Source organism: Bombus vancouverensis, chromosome 15 (assembly GCF_051014615.1).
Source record: "Bombus vancouverensis nearcticus chromosome 15, iyBomVanc1_principal, whole genome shotgun sequence".
Lineage (NCBI taxonomy): Eukaryota > Metazoa > Arthropoda > Insecta > Hymenoptera > Apidae > Bombus > Bombus vancouverensis.
Genome location: NC_134925.1, coordinates 332,104 through 354,489, shown reverse-complemented (window position 1 = coordinate 354,489; position 22,386 = coordinate 332,104). Strand labels below are relative to the sequence as shown.

Below are 22,386 nucleotides of genomic sequence, written 5' to 3'. Positions count from 1 at the left end.
CAATATTCGATAAATAGAGACGAAATATGACAGTTCTTAGTTCGGGGATTTATTGGTTCGAAAGTTACTTCAAAAGTGTTTCTGGAGTTCGTGCGGTTAATACTTTTAAACTACTGAGTACGACTTATTCCGTATGGCTGGACAAATCGTTGTTGATACTGTAAGCGTAACTGGTCCGGATATTGTCTTGTGGAGATAGAAAAATACACGAAGTATTGATTGAACTACATATTTTTTTAATTCTTTTCTAATTCTTTTAGTTCTTCATATATTGATAATAGAACGATATTCCGCTACTTTGAGCACAATATAGTAATGTTTAAATAAATAATAAAATTTACGCATTTCGTCTTCATGCGACGATAAGAAAATGCAAAAAAAGTTAAAGAAAGATGATGCGCAGACGAGACGTTTAGTCAGCAATAATATTTAAAACCTCTAAAATATATTGTACACATTTATTTGCAAATAAGCTCAATGAAATTAAACTGTAACTGTGTTTCCAATAATGTCTTCGATGTATTGCTCGCCATTATGTCGGATTAACAACTCTAAGTGATCGACCTTAATCACTAAATGGCGGCCGTGATTCAGTGGTATAGCTTTACATATGACGGACATCGCAGGCGCTTATAAGACGTCTATTGTGAAACGTTTCCAATAGCACCGTTTATGTGATGGTGAAATCTGAATATATATATATATCGCTGAAATATATATCGCTTATCACTTGAGTCTGACACGATCGTTTTTAAATAGAATCACAATTTTTTATTCTTTACAAAATCAGTCTATAAAGATTATGTGCAAATAAAATAGATAAATAGATAAATGGATGTACAAACTTATAAAACAGATATTACAAGTATATCTAAATAAATGATATATTTATAAATTGTAATATTTGATCTAAAGTTTAAATAAATAAAAGAAATACTCGTGACTTACAATAAAAGTATTTTTTTTCAATTTTTAAACAAAGCAAAAGTGGATAACAATTTTTCAAAATGTAAAAATCAACACAATGGTTGGTTTCTTTAATTAATCAATAACGTTTAAAGTTAATTAATGTCCAGAGTGGTTTGTACATTTTGTATTTCGCCGTATTTCAACGTTCGATGTGTAAATAAAACTTGATGCCTGAAATATCGAAAAAATAATTAAATCCGATCGTTCCGTCGAATTTGCAAATTGTATACTCGTGTAAAATCGAGTGCGCTTGTGTATGCTGATACGAAAAGTGGTAGTATATTTTTCTTTTTTCGATTATCGTTATCACTTTTTGTGTGGAAAAATTAATTCCGTGAAATGGAAGTGCAATCAATACGGCTTATCACGAAATAATAGCACAACGACGGTACATATTGGTATTGACGTCAGATTCACAAAATTTCTAGAATATCGCGGTCGACTATTTGGGTTAAGAATTCATTTTCAAGGTCCTACAAGCACGAGTATATTATGGATATGAAATTTTCAGTGTACATTTTAATAACCATATTTCATATTGCATGCTGCGGTCCAAGAAAAATCCGCAGTTAATATTCTGCTAATCCCTGCTGCTTTTAAAGACCATAAGTAGTCGTCCGTAAGGTTTAAAAGATTTCGAGTAGATTTGTATTACGTATTTTATCTTCTAATTTTTAAAGAGAGGGTCGTGTTTAATTAATTGAAAATGACGAAACTGTAATGGGACATTATTATCAAATATTAAACGTGGTTCCATTGGGTACTTTTATGGTTTTTGCGAGATATATATGCATTATACGTTGCTATTAGCAACGCGTAGCGATGAACGATGGAGAGCAGTACCTTCGTTATCTCGTCTCGGTTGTGTACATATCAGTAATGCACAGTACTCGTACTAAATATCTTACAAATTCCATACAGATTTTCAGATTAGTTTCGAATAATACCAACACGACCATGATAGTCACAGTACAGTATTAAATAGTGCCACTATGCATAATACACTCTTAAAATGTTTCTACAAATATATTTGTCCGAATATTTTTGTCAGCTACTATATCCTAACCACGATTTATTAAACAATATATAGATTTAAAAAAGAATATATAACGACATTACTTGTTTAGGCTAGATTGGTTTAACTTGTATAGTTTTAATAACTGTGTAAGATCAAACAAGAACTTATCGTTAGTTTGGCGAGATTTGATTACACGAAGCAACATAATTGCTTTGAAACTCAGGACAGAAAACAATGTCAACCGGTAGACGCGTTTGTCTGGTGAACGTGTAACGCGTGAATAATAGATAGCGACAATCACGCGAACGCTAGTTACAGCTGACTTGGCTTACATTGTAGCATTCAAACTAGAGTATACGAGCCGTAAGCGCTATTGAAAGTTCAAAGGCCGACTAGTGAGCTTCATCCTATCTCATTTTTTAATCAGGCGATGGATCGACGAATCGTATTGATTTCGAGGATTATTATAGTTCTGTGGGAATTTTAAAGCGTGGTTTGTCTAATCTTGTCTCGTTAGCTACAGACTCTTTGGCGAGCAGCCTGAAACTTGATCCAGTTTCGAGAAAATGAAAAATTCGTTTCTTCCCTTTGCTTCCCTGTTCTTTCTTTCCTCCTTTTTCCCTTTTTACATCGCGTTAAGACCCGTTAAATAATATTGACTGCCGTGGACGCTGGCTGAGAAGTGCACTTTATAACTAGCTTTAAAATCACCGACGTCGATGAGGACAAAGGTAAGTTAGAGGGTCATTTATCTGAGCTGGTGTTATTCGACCTGAACTCTGCAGCTTTTCAGAGCTTCTTTCGTTTTTCTTTTAAGAACAGAGATGTTAACTGGTCTTTTGTTATGTGTAAGAAGTATGTACTAAAGCTTATTTAGCACCAATTGGTTGCTCAAAGTCGAGATATACATACCTATATTATATTAATACGTTACAGAAGATTAGGCGTTAGTTAGCTTATGAGAATTTATAGTGTGTCACAGATCACAAAAGCAGAATGACTACTTTTTCATAAACGATATATGTATATGAATTGAAAGTTTAACTATTACGCCACATACTTCTCTCGATAAACGTCGTCGAGTGCATATTGTTAAGGAATATTAGCCATTTGAATTCAATAGTTTCGAAGATACTAATGCTTCTGTGAAGTTTTTGCAGGCTGTTAATTTTTTATTGAGATACTACAAATTTTGAATAACTTCGATTAGAAATAAAAATCACATTACATTGACGCGTAGAATGTAACGTAACGTAGATAATGTAAATATAAATTATATTACAAGGAAATAATACGGGTAAGTAATGTGAAACATTCTGGTTAAAATTGCATCCTTTGAAGGCTAGGACACACGGTACTTACGAAGTAGATTAAGTACCAAATGGGGTACTTAAGAAAATTCATGTTGTCATTGTTTAATAAACATCTTTAGCTAATAGCTTTCTGCAAAAGCTGGTTTAAGTTATGCTAGCTTATTCCTTATTAATTGTAATTATATTGTTCGTATCTCCTAGAGGATTAACAATCCATTTTTATAATGGATAATAAAAGTAAATTCCTATTAGGTTGTCCCAAGTTTCTTTCGTTTTATAAAGAAATGACAGATGCACAACATATTTTGTTTTATGTTATTCTATATTATTTTACATTAAATTGGAAAAAGGTGGATCACACGTAATTCAATAAAATAATATAAAACGAAAAATGTTGTACATCTATTACTTTCTTATAAAACGAAAGAAACTTTTGGAACAACCTAATATTTCTCTACTACGACGCTTTTACAGTGCTAAAATATTTGATAAAAATGTTAAGAAATTCTAATATTGATTTAAGCGTATCGATTTATCTGCTCTTCATATTTAATCAAACAGAAATTGTTAATTATGATTTCCACTTAAAAGCGGATTGCATATTATGAGGATAAATTATCAAATTCATCTCTAATATAGACATTAGAGAATCATTCATAGCCGCAATCCTGTTTACCGCTAACATTCCTGGTACTCAATAATTCATTAGGTGACTGCTTTAGCCGCACAGAATACACCTACAAATAATTAATCGCGATTAATATTCCATCGACTTTTGAAAATCCCTCATGTGATCTATTTCATGCGATGAGAATACGTATAAATTGAGATTGCGATCGACCATCCTCAGTCGGATAAATCGAGTGATTCAAATTATAACACAAAAAAAAGTTAATACTAGTTACATTATCTTTTTCAATTTTTATGTATTATTTGGCGGAAGAAACTTTGGTAATTGGTAAGTAAAGTTCACCTCCTTAATGTTAATGATTTTAATATGTTATTAAGCTCAAAGTTCTATGGAATTTTCTATATATATATACATATACATAACTGTGTGCGTATATGTATAATATACGTATAACAACCAAAGTTCAGCTCTCAAGTGTACGCAAAACTTTTATGTTCATTTTACGCTATACCAGTATGTTTCATGAATTTGTTTGCTAACAGTATCGAAACAAATAACAAGCAGAGGACGAGCTATTCATGAATTGTTTTGCCAGCGTGTACGCTCCCAATATTTTCTATTTGAGAAAACATACTTCTTGCTATTGCAACTACAAATATTTTTACAGTCGACGCTTTTGCCGTGAATCATTGGCTAACATGTAAAATCTAGAAAAAACATGGTTTATTGTGATGGAAATGTGGAAAACCGCAAAACCGATATAGAAGGGAAAATAAAGGAAAGGAAGGTAGATAAGTAGAAGCTTGGGGCCAAGTTTAATTCACTGAAACCGAGCTGCTTGTATTATCACAAAACAAAATTGCCAGTACGTCATTTCCGTACTCTCGTCCTCGCGAAAATGATTTCGCTTGTTAAGGAAAAAGGAAGAGACAGGGAAGAGAGGAAAACGCAGTCGGAGAGCGCTTTTAAAAAGCTGGCGAACCGTGTGTTACCACAACGAGACACGCGATGCTACTTGTCGCTTTAAATTGTGCCGCAACTCGTTTTTGAGATCTTTGCCAGGGGCGCGTTAAAACATGCTGAAAATATATTTCTGGCTTTTCTGGGGTTTAACTGAAATATGACAAATAACGTTGTAAAACATATGTACTTATGACTTACAGAGTAATTGAGTGTACAAAATATATAGTATACAAAATAGCCAGCGATTTAGGGCTTTAAAAGTTCAAAAGAAAAGAAAAGAAAAGAAGAAAGATAATATGTTGTGGCAGTCTAAGTCGATCTAAGAAAATAGATAAAGGGAGGGAGGGGCAAAGCTAGTTAATCTGGAAAGAATCCAAGCGTCAATTTCAAGCATTTACAGAGAATCAAGCGGGCTGGTTAAAGTCGTGAGTTGAGCAATTATCCCGCGTTAGGTTCAATCAGGTTAGTCCCACGCGAAATTGATCCAACCATGCGAAAACGAGTGTATTCTGATTTCTGTCGCAGATACTTCTGGCTAGTGCAGTACCTACACGGTGGTTGTTGAAATAGCCGCTTCTCATCTATTTTCCGCAGCGCGGACATCATCCTATGATCCCTTACGACTAACGAAGTTTTCGAAGATGTACGGCAGTTTGAGATTCTACTTGAAAATGATCATGATTGCGGTCTGTGTGCCGTCTGCTCTTCTTTTTGTCCTTCCGTTAAAGACTGGTAAGTTGATACTGATTAATTATGCGATCGAAACCCTATATAATGGCTACAAAAATGCCGCTAATATAATATTCCTTCTTTCTTGTATCTGTCTGCCTCTCAGGTCGTTTTACTAATTACAATAAGTAATTTCGACTTCTTTGCGCTCTCTTTTAACGCATTCGAGACCGAAAGAAATTCATATCAGTCAGTCGGCAAGGGTATAATATACATGTTTTATATATAACTTATGTAGTAATGTATATATCATGTCGAAATTACTTATTGTAATTAGTAAAACGACCTGAGAGGCAGGCAGATACAAGAAAGAAGGAATATTATATTAGCGGCATTTTTGTAGCCATTATATAGGGTTTCGATCGCATAATTAATCAGTATCAACTTACCAGTCTTTAACGGAAGGACAAAAAGAAGAGCAGACGGCACACAGACCGCAATCATGATCATTTTCAAGTAGAATCTCAAACTGCCGTACATCTTCGAAAACTTCGTTAGTCGTAAGGGATCATAGGATGATGTCCGCGCTGCGGAAAATAGATGAGAAGCGGCTATTTCAACAACCACCGTGTAGGTACTGCACTAGCCAGAAGTATCTGCGACAGAAATCAGAATACACTCGTTTTCGCATGGTTAGATCAATTTCGCGTGGGACTAACCTGATTGAACCTAACGCGGGATAATTGCTCAACTCACGACTTTAACCAGCCCGCTTGATTCTCTGTAAATGCTTGAAATTGACGCTTGGATTCTTTCCAGATTAACTAGCTTTGCCCCTCCCTCCCTTTATCTATTTTCTTAGATCGACTTAGACTGCCACAACATATTATCTTTCTCCTTTTCTTTTCTTTTCTTTTCTTTTGATCTTTTAAAGCCCTAAATCGCTGGCTATTTTGTATACTATATATTTTGTACACTCAATTACTCTGTAAGTCATAAGTACATATGTTTTACAACGTTATTTGTCGTACTTCAGTTAAACTCCAGAAAAGCCAGAAATATATTTTCAGCATATTTTAACGCGCCCCTGGCAAAGATCTCAAAAACGAGTTGCGGCACAATTTAAAGCGACAAATAGCATCGCGGGTCTCGTTGTGGTAACACACGGTTCGCCAGTTTTTTTTTTTTTTTTTGATACCGGTGACTGCCATATTCTCTTGAGTTTCCAAATCGTAAAGAATCTTTCCCCAGGGATGGGTCAACTGTGTATGTCCCCATGCGATGTAACTTGCTTAAGGAACACGAGCCGGTGATATGCAGGCAACGTATAATTGATTATCATTCGCTCTGAAACGCTGAAGTAATGACCAGTGCAGTGGTCCAGTGGTCATATTGAATGCCGCTGGATATATCAGCATTTGGCTACCTAACCCAGAGAAGCAGGAAATATGAAGCCACCGAATACCAATTAACTTCGTAGTTGCACGGTTCACATTCCATCATTTCTGAATATGCGAGGACAGTCCTCTTATTGTGCTTTTAATTCTTTTATTTGTTTCATTTTCAGCAAATATACTGGTTTTTTAAATTAAGCTTCTTTTTATACAGAGTTACAGATTATATTAATTTTATATAGAATATATTTAAGAAAGATATTTAATTTTTTGCTAGTTAAGTATTGATCGATTAAGTTACTGTACCTTTGTTCCGATAAATGCGTGCCATTTCCTCGAATCTAATATCATAGCAAATGCCAATACCTTTTTTGCAGCCCTTCACATCGAACGTCGTTAGGGAGTTACCAGGACTGAGTGAATCACTCTCTCGAAAAGTAATCTTATTAGGAATGTCGATGTCGAATAGATGTACCTAATAACATAAAAATGTAGTCGCTAATTCTATTGCTGCAACTTTTGTAATTTAATATCAAAGTTACCAACTCCTAAACTTTAATTATTTTTTATTTAATAACTGACAGCGTTTTTATCACTTTCTTTTATTAAAAAATCTTAACATTTAATAATGTTTAAAAAGGAGAAAAAATAAGTATTTTCGTATGTGAAAAATTTATATTATACATTACAACAAAAATGGGCGTTTCCCGTATCATAACGTATTTTATAAACCGTAAATTATTGAATTGGTTATAGTATACGTATGTACATATGTATATTCCTAAATTATTCCTAGATAGAGTCACTTTCTTCACCCCAATATTTTCAAATTCAAAGCCATAAAGGAATATATTACTTACCTTTCGGTGTCTTGCTATCAAAGTTCCATCGGGACCCCAAATAGTACAGGTATTGTACAATTTATCGCCCTCTATTTCAGGCATCGTACCACCAACTACATAGATGTTGTTTTCTTTAGCTGCGTTCGATGAAGCAACGCTCGTTTCACCATCAGGAATACTCTCGGCGTATTTTGGAAAGTACTCTGCATTGCAATATTTCAATTAATGAAAAATAACTGTCTTTTGTTCCAACCATAAATTAAATTGAAATGTTTGTCAGTTTTTTATTTTCTAAATTATTAAAATAACTAAGTTTTATATTTCGACTTAATTAAATATGCAATTACTTAGCTAATAGTATATATAATAAATTGTTTCTACAGGTTCAAAATGAAAAATGAATATTTAGAAATATTTAATTACGACAATGCTATTTGTGTTAGCATCAGTGGCTTGTTACTCAACGACTTTGCTAGTACTTTTTGAAACATAAAGTTAGTTTTCAATTAACACTTATACTAGAGGCGGAATTATAAATGCAAAATAATTGATAATACTAATTTATAAGTACCTAATTATTAGTATCTTCACAAATATATTTATACAAAAATCACGATAATCATGAAAATGGGGAAATCCTATATTCTCGAATCAATTCACAATTTATTTTGTATATTAATTAGATTCCGCGCTCATCAGTACGTACTCACTGGCGACATCGAGAAAATGTATCGGCAATTCCTCGTACGACCAGAGGATCGGAAATATCAAAGGATATTATGGCGCAGCGCGAGTGGAGAAACAGAAACATATGAGCTTAACACCGTAATACTCTTATCATAGAAATAGAAGCAGTCCTCAATTCCCGCCCGCTAACTCCTATCTCCACCGATCCAAATGATCTCCTAGCCCTCACTCCCGGACATTTCCTCATTGGCGATTCATTAATGTGCTTACGTGATCGAGATTTCAGAGACATTCCATCGAACCGACTCTCCAAATGGCAGCATATCCAACAGCTTAAACAACATTTTTGGAACCGCTGGCATAAGGAGTATTTGAACGAGCTAACCAACCGCAATAAATGGAGCAAGGGTGGACACAGCATCCAAAAGGGCACAATCGTCATCCTCAGAGAAGACAACGTTCCCTCCATGCATTGGCCTCTGGGTCGAGTTATCAAGGTTCATCCAGGCGCCGATGGTGTCATCCGGACAGCTACAGTTCAGACGGCAAAGAGCATTTTGGATCGGGGCGTCAAAAGGCTTGTCCCACTGCCAATTCAACCCGATCTCGAGAAACCCGAACAACTAGCCACCGAGACGAAATAAGATGGGAACTTCAAACACACCTCGCTAGTTTGATCGGTACCCTCTCAACGGGGGGAGAATGTTACGCCATGCGGCTTACCATAGGTCATATTCTTAACTATCGATCGCGGCACTATAATGTCGCAGACGGATCGTCGCGTCTGCCCGGCAAACAAACATTGTAGTGGCAAGCGCATGGTTCATTAAGCAGGGCGACTTCCAGAAACGTCGACTCGTGGCCCGTATTTTACCTCGCGTAAAAGAATGTGGCGTGATCCGAACGTATTGGGGGTCGCCTTCCAGAAAAAACGAAAAAAATCGAAAGGCGTTCAGAACTTTTCGAGAAGTCGAACCGTCAACACATGTGGTATGTCGCGCATTACTTATCAACCAAAACGCAGTTACATTTTTTTTGTACCATTTATATCTTTCTAGTTAATAAGTTGTTGAAATAAACATTAATTTATTTGTGTTAATTCTGTGGAATTTCATTGAACTACCCTTATTATCATAATCGAAATAAGGGGATCGATCAATTCGTGGCGTCGATTATTTAATCGTAACGGGAACTTACAACTCTCGTTGACGTGCTATCCCGCGATCGCGTCTCTCCGCGAACGGTCGAAACAAAATGATTCACTAAAAACTGTCCTGAATTCCTAAGAATTTATTTACCGCAAAACTGACAAAGTGTTTATTTAAAAAATGAGGTTGAAGGTAGTCCTTTTCTTTCATTTCATTCATTTTCATTTTCTTTCTTAAGTATGGCTAACACAATATCTAATCAATTAAAATTTTATATTTTCACGTGAGTTTCTTTAGATAATTATTATCAACATGATGACTAACTCTTACGGATTAATACGTGTCTGTAGGGCAATCCGGTGGACTTGATCGGCTTTTTACTTCGAAAGTTGAGTAATCGGTGTCGCTTTCTTACGCATCTTTGAACTGTATAAATGTTTTAAAATTGTTTAATCCAGAATGTATCACACCGGACAATCAAGAAGGCAGGTGCCTTGACTACAGAAAATGTAAACCTCTGCAAGAAATATGGCAGATACAGTACCGTACAGCCACCGATTTTTATAGACGATCAGTGTGCAGATACCAGGGCAATGTTACGATCGTTTGCTGTCCGGACGATCCAAACAAAGAGAAGAGAGAAATTTTAATAAAAACTGTGTATAAGTATAAGGCTTGGCGACCACCATACTGTGGTTTTAGCAACGTCTCTCATACCAGGCTGGTCGATGGTAAACCAGCTGAACTTGGTACGTTTTATGTCTTTCTTTCCGATTAATAATAAGCCATTTACTGCAAAGAATGAACTTTAAAGGCATTAAACAGCACATCAATGTACATTTCAATTAGACTAAATAATAATGCTATGATTTTATCGGTAGTAACTTTACTTATTAACTTGAATTATTTCTTTCTTTTACTTCATGTTAGGAAGAGTATCTTTTTGCTTGAAATAAAAAATTGATATAGGAGTAATAATATGGATAGAGATCAAAAACTGTTAGGGCAGAAATTACACGTTTGAACTTTATAGTTCAGTATAGTTCAAATAGAAATTATATAGAATTATTTAATAATTTGTATTCCACTGGAATAAAAATTTAATTTCTGTCTTTATCAAATCTCTATTTCAGAGTACTTGTACGTATGTACTTATCGTCTGCAGTATGATCGAATATCGAATAGGTAATAATCGTTGTTACTCGTTATGTGAGAAAAAATTATGTATATTAACAACTATGACTATTGCATTTTAGGCGCTTGGCCATGGATCGCTGCATTAGGTTTTCGTAATCCCCGAAACCCAGACAAACCACTATGGAAGTGCGGAGGTTCCCTGATATCGGCTAGGCATGTTTTGACCGCAGCACATTGTGCACATATGGATGGAATAGAAAACATACACAATCATAATATTGCCATTCTTAGATTGGTGGAGGAGGTGCCATTTTCAAGTAAGTCCTCAAATATATATATATGCTATTGAGTATTACTGAAGTATCATATCCTGAAATTTCTTACTGGACACATATATTGTGTCATAAAGCGTGTACAATTCTTTCTCATACTTTTGGTCATTCGTTTCCTGCATTTTCATTTATTCTTTTATTTTTCAGGGTACGTATATCCCATTTGTACGAAAGAGCCCCTACGAAAGAGCAACTTCGTCGGCTATAATCCCTTTGTTGCTGGATGAAGAGCGTTAAGATATAGTAAGTGATATCAATTTTATAATAAAATTAAACAGTTCCAGTCTTAAATATCTTTCTTATTTTCTTCGTAGGACGACCACGACGTAATGCATTAATGGAAGTACAAATGCCAGTGATTAAGAACGCCGAATGCAAAATAGCTTATTCCAAATTTCCTAATGCACCTGATATCACTGATGATATAATATGCGCCGAACATGCTCAGGGTGGAGAGGATTCTTGTACGGTAATTAAGTTACAGAGTTACTACAAACTATATGGTATCTGAAGACACGTCAATTCGAATTAACATCAAATCGACGTCTTAAACATTAGAAATAATAGATAAACACAATTTAATAGTTTTGCCCACTTCTCACACCTCATTATGGTATTTAATCTAATTTCCTTCTAATCTTAGTTTTGCTCAAAATACATATAACATGTACATTATAAATTGGAGTATTTCTATACACAAATCAATAGAAGATTATTACTGTATATAAGTATAATTTCAATACAATTCGATCGATATATTTCAGTATCTTTGATTAAAAATTTAACGATACTTTCAGGCTGACCGCGGCGGACCACTGCTGATACAACATGAATTAACCTCGTATTTAATAGGTATTATGTCTTACGCTTATAAGTGCAGCACAGCTGGCTATCCCAGCGTTTACACTAGGGTCACATCGTACCTTGACTTCATTCTCCAAGCGATGCAATAATATGATATTACTGTTCCATAAATATCATTGTGTAAAAAACGTAAAGTTGGATTTTCTTATTGTGGAGATAAGAAACAGCTCAAATTTACATTGTTTTGTACGTTACAAATTATAGGCTTAAAATGTACGAAATGTAACTTTGAAACGACACTAATTTTTTACACACGATAAACCTCCACGACTTAGGTATGTAAAGATGATAAACGTATATTAATTCTATTAATTTGGTAATAATAAACCAACTTTCTGAGAAGTTCTGTAAATTTCGTTTCTGTTGTATCAAGAGAATAATGGAATATTCCACTTAGATCGTATACTTCTTGCATGTACATACAAAATTTTCCGGCTAATCTAAAACACTTCATAAGATAGAGAGCTTCTGGAGATTCGGACACAGAGAGTGCATAAAATACAAGATAAGTCTCGTGTCTTTCAAAATTATTTTTTATTCGCTAAAAACGTCCTGTGTACTCATGCAATCACATGCAACCTCGAAACTTCGCTTATTTTTTATCACTTTCCAATTCAATACACTGTTTCTGCATTTTTAACTATATGTAAGAGAAATTTCCATTCAGCCAAAGGTGTACTTACAGATTATAGATTCCTATACGACTCTCGGTAAAAATTTATCCGCACTCCAGATAGTTAAAACTTCTGTCGACCGTACTGATCCATCTGCACTCTTCGTATGACGTCAATATCTGTTCAGTGCTGCTGCGTAGGTTTCATTGTGTTACGTCAATTCGTTTGTGACCGTTGCTGGAGTAATGGCGCTTTGCAATGGTGATTTGCAGGAAAACAGTGCAGGATGCTGTGATTCGTTTCTTGTGGTCGAAGGTTATGATTGATGCCTATATTTATCAAAGATTTAATGCACATTATGGAGAAAGTGTTTTGTCACGAAGTGTGTTTGAATGGGCACAAAAGTTCAAAGAAGATCGCACAAGTGTTATGAAAAAACAGCTGGACGCCCGTCCACATCCACGATGACAACATTGAACGTGCTCATGAACTTATGCTCTATGGAATAGACGAGTGACGCTGGATAATGTGGCAAATCATTTGCAAATCAGCCACGGCTCTGCTTATGCAATAGCGCACGACAGATTTGGGTTTTAAAAAGTTTGTGCGAGATGGATGCCGAAAAAGCTGATGAAAAGGTGAAGACGACGATGCAGTCGTGGTTCGCAGCTCAGCCCAAAACATTTTTTAATGAGAAAATACGAAGGTCCTTCAGCAAATGGACAAAGTGTATACAGAAATTGAGTGATTATGTCAAAAAATGATGTATGTCTTTTTTGACAATTGCTTAAAATAAATTCTACACCGACAGAGCGGGTAACTTTCTACTCACCCTCGTAAGACACTTAAATTTCCAATCTATTATGATGAATAAAAGAGCTTATACTATTAAATCTAATTGTATTTTGTTGCATGAGAGTACACGTGTATGTGATGTACATTACCTTTATATCCCCTTGAACGCTTCAATATTGCGCATATATACTATATTTTGTACAGCTTCTATAAAATTTTGTATGTTTGTTTAGGCTGTTAATCTAGAGGCTGGAGTACAAAGAAGTGGCACAATGATGTGGGCTGATGACATTTATAATTATCAAGGAATCACCCCTACATTCGCTCAGGTATATATCGTTGACTATAATGTATTTAACATATATGATTGTTAGAATATTAATAATTAATTTTTAATTCTATCAGAATTTTAATGAAACTGTCCCTTGGGAAGGAAGAACTGATACCTTGATATCACGGTTTGTACATCCTATATATACGACAAATTTTAGAACATTATATAACGAAGAACCAGATCGCCGTGGCCATGTGATGTGAATAAAAGGACTTGAATTTGATGATATTTTTATAATGTTAGATAACATAACTAAGTATCTTCACAGTAAGATAGGATGACATGGTTTACATGATCTTAATGTTGTTCACTTGAGTGATGATATTATAAGGAAAAGTGTAATATCACAGGTAGGATGATTCATAATTTAGAACTACTAACTCATGTATGTATTAAAAATTAAAGAAATATATTAAATTTTATAGGATATTTATGTTTAGTAACCAGTAATTCAGAGATTGGTATTCATGGTTACTATAACGAGGCTGTAGAAACGCACCCTTTCTTCTTTGCAAATGGTCCTGTATTTATGTCTAAGCCGAAACTGGAACCTCTGAATAATTTAGATTTATTCTTGTTATTTTCTAAAATACTTATCTACAGTATACCATAAGGAATGATACCGTATCGCAGCTAATCAAGTGCCTTAAGAAACATCAACAGGATATCACAGTAATCCCTTATCGACTGATATGTAAGTAAAAGTTATGTGTCATTGTTATACACAGTTATGTGTTAGTGTTATACACAGTTATTTATCATTTTCTATTAATTCAGTTGTAGCTGCTACAATATCTATGACACTGGTAGTAATTATAAGAACAATAATGATGTTCTATAAGAGGAAATGATGATTAGGAGCAAAAAGTTACAGGTAAGTCAAAGTATATGTTATTTGCCATTTGAAAAGAAAGTTACTAACTTAGAATTTTTTGATAAATAATAATTGTGCAAAATATATTGGATTTCAAATTTGTCAAAAATTGAAATTTAAGAAGCATTGTAATAATATAACATTAATATTTTGATTTTTCAGGAGATATCATGCGGTGGATGGATAATATGTAAAAAATATTAAGCAGTATATGAATTTTCATATTGCGTAGAGATAACAAAATGAATTTTAAAAAATGTCGACATGGTAATAAGAAATAGCATCATGACAAAGAATATATAACCACAGTTTCATTTTTTATAAATAAAAATTTGTTGTTCCAGATTTTGAAATATAGTGAAACGTTTAATTAGTATCTTAATATCTTTAAATAATTATTATTTTAGAATCAATTGTAATTGTATCATACGTACTTTTGAATTCGTGCAAGAACATATGTAATTTTGAAGTAGTTATTATTAGGAAATTGTTAGACGCGAACAGTATGCGAAAAGTTAGTATGCAGTGTAATAATTATCAATCAAAACACAAGAATTAAATTCTTGAGGAAAAAATTTCCGGAATTTCTTATTTACATGATTATAAAGAAATCCATAATAAAAAGGAGCTGCTTTCTAATACTTCTCTTCCTTGTAATGCCTACGTTAATAATAACGAGGTTCGACTTTTTGTTTTTAGAGGGATACTGGAAAATTTGAAAGTACAGTACCATTGGGAAGAAAATCACGATATTGAAAACGATATTTGCAAGTAAATTTCCAAAAAATCTGTTTTCAAATTTTCGCTTTCTATTTCACATTAAAAGAAAGGGCTGCCTTCTTTTTCTGCAAGACAAAACAAACATTCTGAATCTCGTATCAATGAATGATGTCAATAAGTTATTTTTCTTTTCAGATTGAACAATATTCCAGATTTATTCATAATTTCATACTACGCGAAGAATAGACTTTCATAGGTATATAAAGGAAATATTAAGTATAGGAAAACTCTTTTTCGTTGTAGGTGACATATGCTTCACGGTTGAACACATGTATTTTTGAACACATATAAATGAAAAAGTACTCTTATGGAGAAAAAGAATTGATACCTTCGATTGACATTAGATAATGTATATAAACTTATGAACAATCACTATCAGTTTGTATTTTAGGTGTACACGTAGATTTGTTGGAGTTCTTATAAAATGTACATCCTGTACGAACGTTTTATTCTTCCAAATTTTACGATACTATGTCTCATATAATAACTATATGGATTAAACGTAATATAAATGATCCGAAAATAGACTCGAACGACATTAATTGTCTTTCTATTTATACCAATATCGAAAATACAAGTAAAGTTGGAGCAATAGTATGCAAGAATGGACTATTTATTATTTTAAACCAAATCATAGCATATTCAGAATGCACAGTATTATCATGAAATGTAAATGAATCAGTTGTAAACGAACGATTTTACTGTAAAATCATTGCCTCCTTTTTTTCATCTGAAATATAGCAGCAATGAGTACATTCTTTTAATATGTAATAAAATGAGATATCTTTATAAAGTTACATATGTCATCACTGGTAACTGTTATCTCGTATGACACCAAATATACCGTTAGTATGGAATGATATTTTTATGAAGATATACTTTAATGATAGATTTTATGAATGAAACGTTATATAAGAAAAATTATCTCTTGTTATTCTATGAAGTGTAGTAGCTAATGAAGATTAATTTTACGAAGTATTAGAGCAAAAGAGAATTAAAAAATTAAAAAGATCTAAATAAGATTGTTCGTGTGGCTTAATTATCTCAATTCTGGTACACCACTTGTTACATTCTAACTAATTAGCGCTAAACAATAACTTGCAAATATTAAAGATATTAACACCTAAAGGTTTTCAGGAAATTTTATAATATTTGATTATTGTATATCTAGTCATTGATTGATAAAATTTCTTGTATAAGCATAGATCGAGGTTGACGTCATACGCAGATTGCATTACAGGTATCGTTTTAATTTATTTTATGGCTAGAATCATTTGAATATTATACGAATAATTATTTCCATTCGAACGATTAATAAATCACGTACCTATAAAAGATATATTATGAAAAAGACGTGACGAAACAAACAAATATTGGAAATTCCGTTGTCATTAGATCAATTATTTTTGCAATGATTTTTATTTCCATGTAATTACATATGAAATGGGTAATTCATTAACATCTCCTCGAATCGAATATAATTCGTTACACTTCACAACGATTCAAATAATGGACGGGAAATATATAATAACTTTCTTGTCCTTGCGTTAAAATAGTACTGTACAAATCAGATGATACAGGAAATACCCAAAAAACCCAATTACATCCACATTGCATGACAGCACACTTGCAATGGATTTTTGTGATTTCAATGTCACAGACAATGACACAACTAATCAGAACACGTTCGAGGCTATAGACATTGAAATTACCGCGTGTTTAATACGTTTAAAGCATAAATCTAAATTTCACGCGATTATTTCTTTGTACATTGTGAAACTCTTAAATTATCTTAATCGAATAAATAATCCTAATGTAATAAAACATTTTGAAATAGACCTAGATATCTGAAACAGAAACTCGAAGGATAAGAAATCCTAAAAGGTACTAATCCTAAAATAACAAACTCCTAAATAATAAACAAGTGATAAAACCTGTTATAAATAATAAACCTTACCTGGAATAATCAAATCCTAACTAATCGAAAATAAAATAAGGCAAGCAATTCTTAATCTTTCAAGTAATTTTTCCGAAAACACAGAAAGATAGAGAAATTAAAAAGACGCAGCACAAATTGCAGCACAATGAAAGTTTCAGAGCGATGAATACGATCGTATTAAACTAAATAATTTTCAAAAGTGAAATTACACTGAAACGTATATCGATGATATTTGTCATTTCTACGATCTGTTTCGCTTGATCGTGCTTCTTTTCTGATGTAAATTCAATTTATAATACGAACTAAGTTTCCTTTATTATTATTAGTCCTGCGTCTTTTTAATTCGTCACTTCTTTTATTTCAGAACAATGACGGGCTCCAAGATGCTGTTCGGATGTTTGGCGTTAATTGCTTTTCTGCATCCATTAGTTCACGTTTGTACTTCGAGTAGTACAGCTCAAGGTTTGTACTTCGAGTTGTCTTTTTCCATGCACTTCAAATTCCAATACGATCTGGTCACGTGGCCTTCGTACAATTTCGAAATTTTACCTGTTTGGTAATCGTCAATGAAAAAAGAAGTTATGCGTGACCTCAACACATTGAAACAATTTTTATGATTTTTTATTTGCCGGTTGGTCAGCAAGTTAATGGAAAAATTTCACTTAACTATTCGCGTTAATTTCTTCGGTTTAACTTTTGGGAAATGCTTCGTTAGCTTCGGGAATATTCCAACGATTCGTTTTACGTACAAAATAAGCATGATAAATATTACATCACGGTAATGAAAACTATTGGCGTAATACCTAAGATGAAGATGCAGAGACATTCTTAGAATTTCTAATGACACCTTTATAGATTTCTCGTTTAATATCGCTACTACATTTGAATCACTTTTACCTAACGGTGTCACATAGTCTCGTTGGAAATTTGTCAAATTCCTTAAAATGATCACTGAAAATTTTCCTAAATTTCCAAGAATTTATTTATCACGAGGTAAAGAAAATGTGTATTAGAAAGATGAGATCGAAGGTTTACCATTTTTTCAATTATGGCGAACGCAATATGTAATCAATGAAAATTTTATATTTTCACGTTGAAAGTTTCTTCAGATAATTATTATCCAGATGATGACTAACTCTTACGAATTAATGCGTGTCTGTAGGATAATCCGGTAGACTTGATCCGCTTTTTATATCGAAAGTTGAGCAATCGGTGACGCGTTCTTATACACCGAACCGCGAAAAGCAAAATTTCATATGATCTCACCAATTTCGGATGTCAGTCAAATCAGTCAAATAATAAGTTCGCGTTAATATACACGTTCGATTTTTGAAAAGCTTGTTCAATTTAATAAGAGTCTTGGTAACAGGCTTATGTTTTTAGACCTAATTGGTTGTTTTCATTTACAAGTACCTCGTGTTAAAGTACTCATAAAATGACATTAAAATCAGAAAACTAATAACTGAAAGATTATCATTTTTCCTCTGTGGTAGTTTACATATAACATAATGCAACTAACATGTCACGATTAATGCAAAATAAATAAATTACTAATATAGATGTTACGCCGCGCGACTCTCTGCCTGGCCCAGGTCACACACCGCGGGCCAGACGGACACCAGATGTCCGCTCTTCCGTACGGCGTACCCTCAATAGCCTAAGTACCCGTTATAAACCCGAGTAATTTGCTCGTTAAGGTCCTTCAGACCCAACAAATGTTCTTTTCTAAATCAGTTTCTAAAGACTATTGTTTACTACGGCTTGGCAAGGGAAAGTTGGGTTTTTCCACGTACGATGCTTCCTAATAACAACTTTCTATCAAGGGCAGCTAAGACCCTTCCTAATCCACCAACCTTCGTTTAACCAATTAACAACGAAGCCTATTTCCCTCACTCTCTTAGCCAAAATCGTCACCAACAAATCCGATGGTCCCGTGCGCTAGAGACTGATCCTTAGCCTTCCTCCGAGACAGCATCGTCTCCCAAGAAACACTGATTCTACATCCTTCGAACGGTCAACATCCTTCGAGCGGGTATACACACCCGCAGATCAGTCACTCACTCATCTCGTACATACGCACCAGTGTAACTATCCTCGTTATAAGTTGTGGAATAAACGGTGAAATATAACTTACTATACTGTGTCATATTCATTCAACCACCTCTGTTATCTTAACCGAAACAGGGGAACGACTACTTCGCGGCGTCGATTCACCGAATCGTAGCGAGAATTTACGCCTCTCGCTGACGCGTTTTCCTCGCGACCGCGTCTCTCCGCGATCGGTCGTAACATTGGTCCTTCGAGCCGGATCATCAGTGGCAGTGGATAGTTTTGTCACCCATCCGGTCGAAACATTTGGTCCTTCGAGCCGGATTCGAGTGAAAAGCGCATACCAGTGACACCCACTATCATACAGTGCCACGTGAATCCAACATAACCAGCAGCGGAAGCGTTACCCCCCCAGCGAGGTCAGTAACGTCAAGGATCGTCACCCTTGAAGAGGTATTATTCGGTGGTTAAAACGCAACCACGCAACCACGCAACCTCCTGCCGCAACTGGACAATCTTCAACAGAAGTAAGTTGTAACCATTCCACTCTCAATTATCTGACGAATAATGGCCACCGGAAACGAGCTTACCGCCTTGCGTCGACGCCGGGGTTATTGTATCGGCCACTTTACACGCTTATCGAAAAAACTAGACGAAATTGAACAATCCGGCTGTCCGCGAGAGAACGAGCTAATTCAAATCAAAAATCGTCTGGAAACATACGAGACGGAGCTCCGCGCCATCCAAAACGAGATTGTAAGCATAGACGAGGAAGAGATCGAGCGCGGCCTCGAGATAGCCGACGAGTACGAGAAATTAGAACTCCGATTAACTACTCAACTGAGAAACCTACGACTAATTGCGACGTCACAATCGACAAACGACGAATCAGCTGCCGGTCGCGAGTCTGCTTCGCTTAAACTGCCGGAGATTCGAATACCCACATTTGATGGTACGCTCGAGAATTGGCAGTCATTTTACGATTCCTTCTCGTCAACGATAGATCAAAACAAACAACTAACACCAGTCCAAAAATTCTATCACCTCCGATCAGCCTTGACTGGGAGGGCCGCGCGAAGTATACAATCGCTAGCCATCACCGAGTCAAACTATGCCATCGCCGTTGACGTACTCAAAGAAAAATTCGACTGCCACCGTCAAATCTGCATGCGCCACCTCGACTTGCTTTTGGACTATCCAAAAATAGTTAAAGAGACACCCGAAGCCATAGACGACTTTCTCGAGACGTTCAAGATAAACATCCAAGCGTTAGAGAACCTCGGTGACCCAATCACATCCGACACCGTTCTTCTCAAATTACTTACATCAAAGTTACCCCCAGCCATCATTCGCAAATGGCAACGCACCTTACCAGACAAGAAGTTACCGTCATACAAGCACCTAATAGACTTCTTGCAAACAAGGACAAACGGCGATCAAACGAACGCTCCAACACCAATGGGAAAAGGGGATACCTACCAACACACTCGTCACCGACAAAACGCACGACATGAACGAACACACATTACAGATTGGATGTGGATGTGTCCGACCTGCAAAGGATCTCACGAACTCAGATATTGCAAGGTTTTTAAGGCCAAATCGGCTACAAAACGCCTCGAAGTTGTAAAACGGGCATCGCTCTGTATAAATTGCTTAGGCAGAGGCCATTCACTCACTCAGTGCACATCCGGTTCATGTCACATGTGCGGGCAACGCCATCACACAAATTTACACCGAGCGCTCACTCAGGTCAGTCCACGGATTTCAAGCGATCGGGCCTCAAGCGATCGGTATTCAAGCGGTGGGTCAACGAGCGGTCGGTCAACGAGCGGTCGGTCGTCTGGAGATCGATCGTCGGGCGGTCGTTCGCCGCACAACCGATCCTCTAAGGGACGGTCTCCACCTGGGTCATCGCAACAGCACTTTACACATCGATCGAGACGCACAACCGAATTTTCGCGGAGATCTACCCAGTCGACTCCAAAAGACCGAGAATCTCATCCTCCACATGAATCTCGAGCATCGTGGAACAAAGGCACCGACCGAAGCTCATCGCCCAAACACCAATCGAAGACGAGGAAGAATTAAACAAAAAAACCTGCGCATTCCTAGCCGCTCTACGCCGATTCAGCTCTCGGCGAGGATACTGCGCGAAAATCATCACGGACAACGGCCTCAACTCCGTCAAGGCCAACAGAGGGCTGCTGAAAATTCGGACCCTACGAACCCAAGAGAAGGGGCACAAGTTTTCTCGACGACCAGCAGATAAAAGGGATTTTCAACCCTTCAAATTCTCTATCCCGTATCACCCAATCCGAGTGATCTCCCTATCCTCATTCCCGGTCACTTCCCAATAGGTGATGCACTAACGAGTTTACGGGAGCGTGATTTCAGGACAGCTTTTCCATGCCGGCATCCAGTTGGCAGCGTATCCACCCGATCAAGCACCACTTCAGAAGCTGAGGGAATCATAAGGAACGCTACCGTGCACACGGCAAGCCACGGTCACGACATCCAACGGTCATTCTCCACCGAGGGTCATTACTAAGAGAATGCGATTCGAGCTGGTCATCGGGGGGAATCCAGCCTCCCAGGCAACCTCAAACCGCCGCACCGCGCTTGATGACTCTTCACCAAGCAGCACCGACGTTCCCTTCGACGATACCTCCTGGGCCGAGGTGTTTAACGACACTTCCAGAAGCAAGATTTACGACACTTCTTGGGTCGTGAATTTCACCTGGAAATCGCTCGGCATCGGCGAGGAAGACGGCGATCCAGACTACAAAGGGGACAACGTGCCATCCAGGCAACGGGCCTTCGACCGTATCTTCGAAGTCACCCTGGCGACAACGGCCTCATCCAGACTACCACAAGTCATACGGCAACGAGCATCTTGGAACGACGTGCCACGCAGCGCGTCCTACCAACGAGCCAACCCGATCACGCAGAATAAGGACAATCAGCAATCAACAAGGAGTCGGGCGGCTGCTCCAATTAACTCCACCTTTAATGAAATTTTGATCGGTACCCT

The 22,386-nt window shown here is 36.1% G+C and overlaps 3 protein-coding genes across 6 annotated transcripts; 2 read left to right on the top strand and 1 right to left on the bottom strand.

Annotated features, from left to right (window-relative positions):
• Positions 1-444: 444 nt before the first annotated feature.
• On the bottom strand, positions 445-12,731 carry LOC117165396 (omega-amidase NIT2-A-like). 2 transcript variants are annotated; one of them, XM_076624588.1, is made up of 4 exons: positions 12,651-12,731; positions 7,818-8,002; positions 7,264-7,432; positions 445-4,037 (listed from the first exon to the last, which is right to left on the bottom strand). In XM_076624588.1, the coding sequence occupies exons 2-4, from the start codon at positions 7,899-7,901 to the stop codon at positions 4,006-4,008; spliced, it is 285 nt and encodes a 94-aa protein (XP_076480703.1). In that variant the 5' UTR covers positions 7,902-8,002; positions 12,651-12,731; the 3' UTR covers positions 445-4,005. The 2 variants fall into 2 exon arrangements, with proteins under 2 accessions (XP_076480703.1, XP_076480702.1); XM_076624587.1 differs by lacking the exon at positions 445-4,037 and adding an exon at positions 6,620-6,989.
• Positions 10,093-15,223, top strand: LOC143303617 (venom serine protease Bi-VSP-like). Of its 3 annotated transcripts, none has more exons than XM_076624591.1 (11): positions 10,093-10,383; positions 10,768-10,819; positions 10,891-11,088; positions 11,251-11,346; positions 11,418-11,572; positions 11,901-12,777; positions 12,854-13,397; positions 13,610-14,060; positions 14,136-14,404; positions 14,488-14,584; positions 14,747-15,223. In XM_076624591.1, the coding sequence occupies exons 1-4, from the start codon at positions 10,363-10,365 to the stop codon at positions 11,328-11,330; spliced, it is 351 nt and encodes a 116-aa protein (XP_076480706.1). In that variant the 5' UTR covers positions 10,093-10,362; the 3' UTR covers positions 11,331-11,346; positions 11,418-11,572; positions 11,901-12,777; positions 12,854-13,397; positions 13,610-14,060; positions 14,136-14,404; positions 14,488-14,584; positions 14,747-15,223. The 3 variants fall into 3 exon arrangements, with proteins under 3 accessions (XP_076480706.1, XP_076480705.1, XP_076480704.1); XM_076624590.1 differs by having other exon boundaries at positions 12,854-13,417; XM_076624589.1 differs by having other exon boundaries at positions 12,854-14,060.
• Positions 15,224-19,663: 4,440 nt separating this feature from the next.
• LOC143303635 (uncharacterized) lies at positions 19,664-21,664 on the top strand. Its single transcript, XM_076624711.1, has one exon. It carries the CDS (start codon positions 19,920-19,922, stop codon positions 21,441-21,443), a length of 1,524 nt encoding a protein of 507 aa, XP_076480826.1. The 5' UTR covers positions 19,664-19,919; the 3' UTR covers positions 21,444-21,664.
• The last annotated feature ends 722 nt before the right edge of the window (positions 21,665-22,386 follow it).

What these genes read in the sequence shown, in the direction of transcription:
- LOC117165396 (XM_076624587.1), bottom strand. Translation starts at nt 7,901, where the DNA reads ATGCCTGAAATAGAGGGCGATAAATTGTACAATACCTGTACTATTTGG. An exon ending in TGATAGCAAGACACCGAAAG is followed by an intron (nt 7,433 to 7,817) that starts GTAAGTAATATA and finishes TTATGTTATTAG; the next exon opens with GTACATCTATTCGACATCGA. An exon ending in ACGCATTTATCGGAACAAAG is followed by an intron (nt 6,990 to 7,263) that starts GTACAGTAACTT and finishes TCTCTGGGTTAG; the next exon opens with GTAGCCAAATGCTGATATAT.
- LOC143303617 (XM_076624591.1), top strand. Translation starts at nt 10,363, where the DNA reads ATGGTAAACCAGCTGAACTTG. An exon ending in TATGATCGAATATCGAATAG is followed by an intron (nt 10,820 to 10,890) that starts GTAATAATCGTT and finishes ATTGCATTTTAG; the next exon opens with GCGCTTGGCCATGGATCGCT. An exon ending in GGAGGAGGTGCCATTTTCAA is followed by an intron (nt 11,089 to 11,250) that starts GTAAGTCCTCAA and finishes TTTATTTTTCAG; the next exon opens with GGTACGTATATCCCATTTGT.
- LOC143303635 (XM_076624711.1), top strand. Translation starts at nt 19,920, where the DNA reads ATGGCCACCGGAAACGAGCTTACCGCCTTGCGTCGACGCCGGGGTTAT.